Source organism: Danio aesculapii, chromosome 21, assembly GCF_903798145.1.
Source record: "Danio aesculapii chromosome 21, fDanAes4.1, whole genome shotgun sequence".
In the NCBI taxonomy this organism is placed as follows: Eukaryota; Metazoa; Chordata; class Actinopteri; order Cypriniformes; family Danionidae; genus Danio; species Danio aesculapii.
Window position 1 is genome coordinate 14,407,235 of NC_079455.1, and position 11,518 is coordinate 14,418,752.

General features: G+C 33.6%; 2 protein-coding genes across 3 annotated transcripts in view; both read left to right on the plus strand.

Moving 5' to 3' along the window:
* lcp2a (lymphocyte cytosolic protein 2a) overlaps positions 1–158 on the plus strand; it is a 41,852-nt gene extending 41,694 nt beyond the window's left edge. Inside the window, exon 21 of one of the 2 annotated variants that reach the window (XM_056446677.1) lies at positions 14–158. In XM_056446677.1, coding sequence (XP_056302652.1) covers positions 14–142 — 129 coding nt within the window. In that variant the 3' untranslated portion in view covers positions 143–158. The remainder of the gene's footprint in view (positions 1–13) is intronic. The other variant, XM_056446678.1, reaches the window with a different exon arrangement.
* A 3,738-nt stretch (positions 159–3,896) lies between these two features.
* Positions 3,897–5,700, plus strand: foxi3a (forkhead box I3a). Its single transcript, XM_056446519.1, has 2 exons — positions 3,897–4,739; positions 4,839–5,700. The coding sequence occupies exons 1-2, from the start codon at positions 4,187–4,189 to the stop codon at positions 5,345–5,347; spliced, it is 1,062 nt and encodes a 353-aa protein (XP_056302494.1). The 5' UTR covers positions 3,897–4,186; the 3' UTR covers positions 5,348–5,700.
* Positions 5,701–11,518: the final 5,818 nt, after the last annotated feature.

Consider the following 11,518-nt stretch of genomic DNA (forward strand, 5'->3'; position numbering starts at 1 on the left):
TTCATGTTTTCAGCAGAGTTTTGAGCGGGTCAGTGACATTGTCAACCAGCATAAACACGCGCCTCTCCTTCTCATTGATGCTAAGAACCGAGAATCGGGTCAACAGAAGCAGTGTGCTCTGATTTATCCGGCTGGATATTAAACATGATCAGTGACTAGTTCTGGTTTTCATTTCATTTTTCATTTTGCTCAAATCAACACATTTAAAACTATGCAACTATCTCAGGTGTCTGTAAAATATAGCTCTGTACAACATTGTAAAGTTTTTGTTTTCTTCTAAATGCATAGCTGCACATTGTGTTCATATAAACAAGATGATAAATCAGTACTTTATCATTATTATGACCATTTATTACTTCTCAAACTAATCAGTCTGGCCTCTTTTTTTATTGAATTGTTCAAACATTTACTATTAAAAGTGTTTATGTTAGATTCCTGTTCTGTCGCTTATTTCTGTCAGATTCTGTTCATGTGCCAGTAAAAATTTGAAGCCTCACTTTCCAAAGGGAAAATGCAGGTGAACTGTTTCTTAAGCGCTCTCACGATTATCAAACTGTCTCTGTGTTTACAACACATCAGTGCATACAAGGGGATTGAGTTACATGAGTTTGGCATAATATGTCAAAACAGGTGTCAGTAATAATCCTGACAGTATGATGCTCTGAAATTTGACAGATTTATGGCTGCTTTTGTTTGTTATATCCCACAAGCTCTGGATAATCTATTACACCTCAGTCTAGTCATACAGTAACATAATCCTACATCTAATCCTAAAATTGCTGGGTTGTAAATTACTCAACGCTGGGTCAAATATGAACAAACCCAACAGTTGGTTTAATTGGTCAATTTAAATTTCCAATTAAATTTAATGTAAAAAATTGGTAACACTTTATTTTGATGGTGCATTTGAGTATTAGTAGTCTGTTTAATATCTGTTAATACCGCTACTTCAACAGACATTTAACTGACTATAAGAAACTTTGCAGGTCCATGTCAACTTACACTAACCCGAACCTAACAGTCTTATAATCTACTTATAATCTAATGAGAATTAGTTGGCATGTAGATGCGATGTAACATAAAATCTACAAACCATCAAAATAAAGTGTGACCAAAAAAATTAACCCTACATTTTTAGTGTGTACAGTAGTTTTTCACTATCAATTTCTATTTCAGCTGTTTAACTACAATGACCTCACACAAACTGAAAATAATTGACTAATTTCTCTTTCATTTCGGTTTTTAGTTAATGTTTATAAAATTAAAACTATCAAAATGTATTGCTTTCATCAATATTAATAATACATTCAAAGAAATGCTGGGTTATTTCAATCCAAACTGGGTAAAATATGGACAAATGCAAACTTTGAGTTGAATTTGGGTCTAAAAGTTTAATCTTAAAATAATCTCAGCATTGTTTTGTCCATATTTTACCCGTTACTGGCTTGAAATAACCCAGCATTAGCGTGTAGACTGAATCAGAGTGTATAACAGAATAAGCATGGCAAATTTGCAAATAAAACAAAATGAATTTGCATGGCAACACTGATGATGGCACACATTGTTATACAGTATTACGGCATTGTTAATAAAATTATGGTAGAGGAGAATTATATTATTTTATTTGTTTTTTATCGGCTACATAAATAGATTACAGAATGTATGCATTGTTCAGGTACATGGCAAGACTCGAGATTGCCAAGCCAAATCAGGATACTAATAGAAGTAAAGAAAAAAGGAAAGAGCATGAAGGGGAAGACAGCTCACCCAGTTGGTTTGTTTTTTTAAAGGTGATTTATTGTACCATGATATGATTATGATTTATATGACATTAAGAAGTGTTTCATTGTATGGGAAAGAGAGGTGTTAAAAGCAGTCATGGTTTTATGTAGACCTGCTAAAACATGTAGCTATGTGCATCTATTAACATCTAGAAAAAGAAAATAACAAATATAAATTATATTAAAAAAAAGTACAGTTTATAGTAAGTAATAATGTTAATTTAATTAATTCAATATAATGTTTAGTTCTTTATTGTCTCTCATTGAATACATAATTGTTGTTACATGTGTACAAAAAGATAGAGCAATTGGGGTATAAGGTTTTGGGGTTTGGAGTACTGTACTAAAAAATCAGGGGTCCAGAAACCCTAACAGCGCCCATGCTACTTGGACATGGAAATACTGCAGTGCTAATGCAGCAATTGTTCGTTCACAAAAATATTCGTTCCCTGTTCGTCCTTTGGAAGGCTGTTATGCCACATATGCCGATTTATGACTGCTTGTTAGTCATAGCCAACGGGTTAATCAGTTAGGAGCCGGCTACATTGTAAAACTAATCGGTGGTCATAATTTCGTAAAACTCAAAATATTCGACATTTGTCTTTTGCCGCCATTTTAATGCTATTGTTTAGGCTATAATATATTGAACAGCCTATAAGAGAACTGATTCGCAGATTAGGCAAGGCTGGATTTGGTAAAAATGTGTTTTAATCATCTGGCACGATGGTTAAACGTCAGACTTTCACTTAATCGCGCGCGATCAGAAAACGCCTGCAGGCTGATTTCGAGACAGCAAGACAATCTCCCGGCGCGTGGAGGTCTGGTGGTGGGCGCGCGCTGTTTTACAATGTAAATTGCGACAGAAACGACTGACTCAAATTGAATTCACATTATCTCAGTGAAAGGGCTGAGAAGAGAGTCAATGGCCACACGTTTCACCCCCCAACAGCTTCGAGTGATGTTAAAATGTAAACAAATTAACCTAAGCCGAAGGCATGATGTGTGCTTTTAATATGACAACCTACAGCAGAAACCCCGCTGCCCTCAACCTAAAATTAGAGCTCAACAGTTGGTTTAATTGATCAATTTAAATTTCATGTCAAAAAATAAATAAATAACCCAACATTTTTAGAGTGCACTGTCATTTTTCTCAATCAATTGCAGCTTTGTGTAATACAATGACCAAACACAAGCTGAAAATAATAGACAAATTTCTCTTCTATTTCAGTTTTTAGTTATTGTTTATTGAATGAAGACATATTAGAATGTATTAAATTCATAATTATACATTCATAAATGCTGGGTTATTTCAATCCAAGTGGGAAAATATGGACAAATTCAAACATTGGGTTGAAATATAGGGCCTATACATATAAATAAAAAATGATCCATTTTGTCCTCATTTTATTCAAAATTGGCTTGAATTTACTTAAATTCATTCATTTTCTTTTTGGCTTAGTCCCTTTATTAATTGCCACAGTGGAATGAACTGCCAATTTACTTAAATTTGAAGAACTAAATATTTTAATTTGTTAGCACACTGTGCATGACTTGCTTTACAGTCTGATTCCATTCATTTCATTTTTATTCTTTCAGTATACCTCATTTCACTTTAACAACTGAAGATTTGATAAAACACAGCGAACATTCTAAAAGATCAGTTCAGGTAAACTCCCACCTTTTAAAACTGCTCAAATTTGCCTAATTTCAGCAGAAATTTTTGTGTTGTTCATAACAATATTAAGGTTGGGAGTAGTCCATTAAAGACTCAAAGACCCTCTTCTAATCAACGGATCAAGCAAATGTCCTGTAATCTTGCTCAGTAGAAACTGACAAGTTAAGACTTTTATAGCATTTGGAATAATTTTCTAGACTTCTGCAACCAAGTGGACCTGACAGCAGAATAGAACTTAAAACATTAAGATTAAAAAGTGAACTACTGTTGATATTGAATGTAAATAACGATACTCTATATTAATTTTCCTTTTTTATGTTTTTGTTATTATTTTTAAATTTTGTATATTGCCCTGGAGTCGTTTTGTTTTAATGTGATGTTCAGATGTTTAGATGTCTTGTTTTAATGTTGAGAAAACCCTAATTAAAGGAGTTGTAAATTGTAAAGTTATGTATGAGATGTAAGGTAAAGTCACTCATGTAACTTAAGACATTCCACTGCTATATCTACAAGCCCCCAAGGTGCCACACAACCCCCCAAACAAATGAGGGCTGAGGTGTGACTTTGTCACCCAATCACAGTGAAGAGGGTATGGCAAAACTTGTATAAATAGCTCAGGTGATACAGGTGTCAGGTTGTGGTGCACCTGACCAATCCACCTGTGTAAGACAGAGGCAGCAGAGCAGGAGGAGGCATTTTCTCCTTCAACGAAGAGAAACGGGAAGAAAGCATGACATCATTTGTTCCACAGTCTCTTTCACCTCAGTTCCACAGCATGGGGCAGGAGTCCCAAGAGTTCAGCCTGTACGGTGACAACTTCTACAGCGCCCAGCATGTGCCTAGCCCACAACAAACCCTGCCATCCGCTTACGATTTCGCAGAATATGCTGGGCAGACTTCCAACCCTTACCTGTGGTTCAACGGGCCAGGACTCAGTCCAGCTCCTTGCCTCACCACAGGGCCTCAGCACTATGGGATGGCGAAGCAGTATGTGGGCGCAAGTGGAATCGGAGGCTCAGAGGGTGCCTTTAGCTGGTTCTCTCTGCCATCCCAAGAAGATCTGATGAAACTCGTGAGGCCTCCCTACTCCTACTCTGCACTTATTGCGATGGCAATACATGGAGCTCCAAACCGCCGGCTCACCCTCAGCCAGATCTACCAGTATGTGGCTGACAACTTCCCTTTCTACAACAAGAGTAAAGCCAGCTGGCAGAATTCAATCCGGCATAATCTCTCGCTCAACGACTGCTTCATGAAAGTGCCAAGAGATGACAGCGATCCAGGTGAGAACTTGTTCAAACTGTTCTTGTGTATCTGCTTGGGTTTATGTTTTAGTTCCATGTTTAATGACAAAATAATCAAGTTTATTCTTTTTTTAATAGGAAAAGGCAACTATTGGACTCTTGACCCAAACTGTGAGAAGATGTTCGATAATGGAAACTTCCGGCGCAAGAGGAAGAGAAAGTCGGACTCTCTGGCTGAAGAGGAGGGAAAAGGCTACTCTGGATCAGACTCTGCTCTGTCGAGTCCTAAAAACCCCAGCGACTCCTCGGAGAGAGGAAACTCTCCAGTCTCCTCAGATCCAGCTCCGTGTCTCAACAGCTTCCTAAATCAAATGGGGGATGTGGCTTCAGGCTCCAGAGAGGCTATTCTCCCTTCTCCCCTGGCTGTTCCACTGAGCCAAAGTTCATCTCCGACTGGGCTCTATGGCTCATACTCGCCGAACGCTACTATGCCGCAATGGGAAACCCAAATCCCTCAGTCCAGCATCTCATCCACTCCCTACAAAGACAGCTATAGTGACTCAATGCTGAACCCCTACAACAGCCAGCTCTATCCAGTGCTGGGATCCTCTGATTTGCTGTATCCACGAGAGGGATCTGAAGTGTAATGTGGGACATAGCATTGTTGGGTATGAACCAAGGCCCCAGGCACTTGAGGGAGCAGCCGGCCTGCATGGTGAGCCCAGTTCTCATCGCGGTGCCTGAGTAAGCAGGTCCAAGTGGACGCAAAGAAGATTCGTTCTATCAGACAATTGTGTGAATGCTCTCACGCGCTCTTCTCAGACTCGCATGCTGACATCGTCAATTCATGTTGCGCTCAGAGATGACAGCAATCACCCTGGGCTACTGCTCTCAGTCATGATTTATTTTATCTGTGTTGTGGTTTTTGTTTTGTAATTGCAATACAAATTGAAGCCTGAAACATTTTAAATGGACTGACCTTTGAGATAAATGTGATTTTGTTCGTTGTTTAATATTTCGTATTTGTATTTGTATTGTGATTGTAATATATAAAAAAAAAAAAAAAAATATATATATATATATATATATATATATATATATATATATATATATATATATATAATGGCAAAATAAACATGGACATTTGCTACCATCTATATTGTTGTAACATTTAAAGTCTATTTTTGAGGATAGTTTACCCAAAGTTTTGTTATTAAAAATAAAACCTAAATTGTTCCAAATCTATTACATTTAATTATTACTATATAACTTTTATTATTTAAACTATATATATATATATATATATATATATATATATATATATATATATATATATATATATATATATATATATAGTTGAAATCAGAATTATTAAACCCCCTTTGAATTTTTTTTCTTTTTTAAATATTTCACAAATGATGTTTAACAGAGCAAGGAAATTTTCACAGTATGTCTGATAATATTCTTTCTTCTGGAGAAAGTCTTGTTTATTTTTTCGGCTAGAATAAAAGCAGTTTTTACATTAAAAAAACATTTTAAGGTCAAAATTATAAGCTCCTTTAAGCTATATATTTTCAACAAACCATCGTTATACAATAACCTTCCTAATTACCCTAACCTATTATTATTATTAATATTATTAAAAATATTATGTTTAGAAATGTGTTGAAAAAAATCTTCTCTCCGTTAAACAGTAATTGGGGGGAAAATAAACAGGGGGGCTAATAATTCAGGGTGGCTATTTATTCTGACTTCACTTATACAATAATGGTCCAAAAACTAGTAGACCCAAATTTATATTCATTCATTCATTTTCTTTTCGGCTTAGTCCCTTTATTAATCTGGGGTCGCCACAGCGGAATGAACCGGCAACTTACCCAGCACATGTTTTACGCAGCGGATGCCCTTCCAGCTGCAACCCATCTCTGAAAAACTTCCATACAAACTCATTCACACACATACACTACGGACAACTTAGCCTACCCAATTCACCTGTACCACATGTTTTTGAACTGTGGGGGAAACCGGAGCACCCGGAGGAAACCCACGTGAACGCGTGGAGAACATGCACACTACCTACTGCGCCACCGCGTCACCCCATATTTATGTTATAGAAATATATTAAATACAAATTTACAAGAGGAAAAATCAAGAGTAGCAAAAAAAATGTAAAAATTTAAGTTATACTTAAAATAATTAGAAAGGCTGCAGACAAATACTTGAGTAAGTTGTATTCATAATAAGCTGAAATACTAAAATTACTAAATAAAATACTAAACTACAAAAACGTATATTAAAACATTAAATAAATAAAAATTGCTAAAATAGAGCAGATAAATATTATATTGTAGTTAGTTAAACTTAAATTTGATGATCTAAAATAAATAAATAAAAGCCCAAACACTAAATATGTCAAATTTGCACACACAAACAAAAATGAAATTCAGTTTTTTTTTGTTTGTTTGTTTGTTTTTTACTTCAGAAAAAAATGATCATCTATTTGTTTGTTTGTTTGTTTGTTTGTTTTTTCAAGACATAACTTCTATGGAAAAAAAAGTAATAGTCTTAACAACAAAACATCTTTTTTCCCCCATTCATACAATGAAAGTCATCTTCTAATGCTGTTATTTTGGATCCCACGGACTCATGGTCAAAAGACTGTTTGAATAGCTTCAAAGGACAGAGTATAAAGTTATAAAGTTATGCATGAATAATAGTATTGTGTAGCTTACTATTACTTAATAAAAACTAATACTGAAACCGTAAAATTGAAGGATTCAAGAAATAAACTAATACTATTTTAAAACAAATTACAAGCTAAATTAAAACCCTATAATAAAAACGCCTGAATGAATGTGCAGAAATGTGGCATCTTTAAAAAAATCACCCGTATATCATTGAGATTTATCAGTCGGAGCTTATCAAGATGTGGCCGTCAACGCTTCAGTTTCAGTCTGATACTGTCTGCGATGTGCAGTGAATCACAGACTCTTCGACTCTCCCCGCGCTCGACGAAAACCGTTAAACAACACGGCAACGCGAAAGCGGCCATTATTAAAAAATACCGCTAATTATCAGTACACTTCAGGCCACTCAATCTGAGAAAACACTAAGAAGCGGAAGGTAAATACAGAGAAGACCGCAGTCTGTCATTACACCCACTGACCCACAGCATCAGAGAGGTGAGGGGAACACATCAGCTAAAAAAAACAACAACCGTTAAACAACAAACCCTAATCACGAGGAAAAGACTGGTTTGACAGCCAGAGGGACAAAAAAGATAGATGAAACAAAAACTTGTTCCTCAGGGTCTTGAAGTCTTTGGTTGCAAACAGCTCCTGCTCAGATGAAAGACAATATTCCAGAAAAAAATGGTAGGGAATCAGACGAGCTGATGTCTAACTCCAGTTAAGAGCATTTGTGGAGTGATGTTAATGAATCATAGTCAGGCACACAATGATGAAAATTAGGTACTCTACTAATCAAAAATTTCAATATTTATGGTTAGAAATTTATAAAATATTTTCATGTCTTTACCTAAAGATATTTACCCCAAAATTAATTCTGTCATCATTTACTCTTCCTTGTTTCAAAGCTGTCAGAGTTTCTGTTAAACACACACAAACATATATTTTGAAGAAAGCTGGAAACAAGTTAGATAACCTTACTCACAGTTTTTTTTAATTATTGATGCATGAATGACATACAAAACAATGCTAGGGGTGTACATAAAAAATATGACAAGCATAATAGAGTTATATAAAAGTACATAGACTCAATAGGTAAAACAAGATAAAATAATAACAAATAAAGAACAATTAATATAACAATTAATGCTAGGGCTTGCTAACAACTACACAGAACCTTAAACAAATACACAGTTTTAACAGCTTTTTTTTATACTCCCTTTAATGGATATGAAACTTCATTCGTTCATTCATGTTCCTTCAGCTTAGTCACTTAATTCATCAGGGTCACCACAGTGGAATGAACCGCCAACAGCGTATTTTTTACACAGTGGATGCCCTTCCCGCTGCAACCCAGTACTGGGAAACCCCCATATACACACATTCACATATACTCTATGGCCAATTTAAATTATTCAATTCAACTATAGCGCAAGTTTTTGGACTGTGGGGGAAACAGCGGAGGAAGGACCGTATGCGTGTGCTTGGCAGAAGTATATTAGATTAGTTTAAAAATTATAAATCAGTCTAAACAGAGCGAGGTCTTGCACCTCCAAAAATGGGAAAGTAATTGAAATATTGACCTGGAAAACTTTGATCAATTATAGCTTCTTCGATTTCGATTACTTTTCGATTAATCGCCCAGCCCTAATATTCATACAGTAAAAGAAAATTTGACAGCACTTTATCATTTATAAATTTTGATATCTTCCACCATAAATTTTTTGTATACTTACAATGCCAGAAAATATGAGGTACTGTTTCTGGGTTTAATGAACAGAATGAATAAATGCCATCCATTTCTTCAATAAATCTGGTTAAAAAATGCTTAACAGGGTAAAAATTGTGTATATTAAATGAGATTTCTGTAATTTAATTTGTAAATAAATATATTTATTTGACAATACCCAAACTTTCCTCCAATAAATATTTCAAATAAACTTGGACCAATAGAAAGTAACCTGTGGTTAGGCCCAGGCAGAATCTGCTGACATTTTTTTGCTATTTCTGCTGAGAATTTTGTAAAAAATCAGCGGATTTATGCGGAATGATTAATGCGGAATCTGCGGATTTATGCGAGTATCGTGACTAAAACTTAGTATATCAAATAAAAAGTAATAGCTTTTTAACTTTTCTTTTTTGTTTACAATGCAAATTCATCTATATCCACTTATTTGGTAAACAAAGCAAGTCTCTCATATAATACACCTACTAAAAGACAGAAAATATTACTTTACAAACTGTATTGTAAATAAATCCTATGAACATTTTCACATTAGTCAATATTATTACTGAAATTAATTTAAAAACTGAATAAATATAAATTTACACACATTTACATAAGTAAATGTATAGACTTAATGATGGGCTAAAAATCTGCGGAAATCTGCTCATTTCTTTGCGTGAAGATTCCGTGTGGGCATACCTTTGGTTTACTAACCAGGTCTTTTTTGAAATAGTAGACATATGTTCTTATTATTATTCTTTTTGCTAAATGAAAAACAAATTTGCCACAGAAAGTATCAGCAGTGTGAAGAAAAGATTAGAGCATTAGAGTATGAAAGACCTCAAAATAAAGAAACAATACTAGAGATGGCTTCACTTACAAAGGCATACTCGGGGTTACAGAAAACTCAAAGTATAAAAGAAATTCATCTCATGTCATTAAGAAGAATTCATTAGTCAACAACTGTTCCACCAAAATCAAAAACCGTGTTTTCATGAATATGCTCCTGTGTTCATATAGAATATTGCAATTATTCCAGATATAATATTGGATACTGACCGTGCTGACTTTTCTGTTCTGGACTGATAAAGCGTGTGTGCATGTCCCCACTCCATTACGAGTCTCCAAAACTGGCTAGGTAATTTGTTTAATTATTATTATTATTATTATTATTATTATTATTATTATTATTATTATTGTTGTTATTATTATTGTTATTATTTTATTCAACAAAGTAAATATCAGTATCCATGTTGCTCTTTACCCAACATTTATGCTACCATTTGAATTAAAAAATTTACTTTTTTTATAACCACAGAGAAAATTAAACCATTTCCGTGCTGACTGTATTATTTATAGTATTAATTAAAATAAAACAACTTATATATTAAAATAGAAATTACAATGAAAACTACTTCAAGAAGCTAATTCAAATTTATTAATAAAAACTACAATGATATCTCATGATTGCAAATTAATTCATTCTGACAGAAATAAAATGAATAAATAAAACTATAAATGTTTAAAAATGACCATAGTTTGATCAACTCATTCAAATGTATTAATAAAATCACTATGATTTATTAGATACTAAAATAAAATATCATTGTAATATACCATTGTAAATTAATATGAAATTACAATGAAAACCACTTTTAAAAGTTGATTCAAATTTATGAATACAAGCTACAATGATATGTCATAATTTCGTATTAAGTCATATACTAACAGAATTAAAATGAATAAATAAAACTATAAACATGTAAAAAAATGACAATAGTTTAACCAACTGTTTAAAATGTATTAATAAAATCACAAAAATTTATTAGATACTAAAATAGAATAAAATAAAATAATTATACCAATTACTATGAAATTACAATAAAAACTGTTGTTAACAGCTCATTCAAATTTATAAATAAAAACTACATTTACAATACAAATCTCATTTGCATATTAAATCATAATCACAGAATTAAAATGAATAAATAAAACTATAAACATGTTAAAAAAAGAAAAAAAGACTATATAACTAACTGAAATTCAAATCTAATCTAAAAGTCTAAATAAAACTTCTTCAAATGTATTGATAAAATCACAATAATTTATTAGATACTAAAATAAAATTAACTATAATTATACCAATGTTCATAAGTGAACTGAATGAAGCGATCTCACTTGACTGATAAAGGTGCCGTGACATATTATTGTACGTTAGTGACTCGTTTACTCGACCCTAAAGCTTTGAATCTGCTGATTGGCATCCACTAAAAACTATATGGATCATATAGAATAGTGTCGATCACCGCTTGTGGCTCTTTTATTGCGTGTCAGGACCTGGGAATGCAGATAAAAATGAAAACACTAAAAATTTGAATAGTAAACTGAAAACAGATTTAACGAGC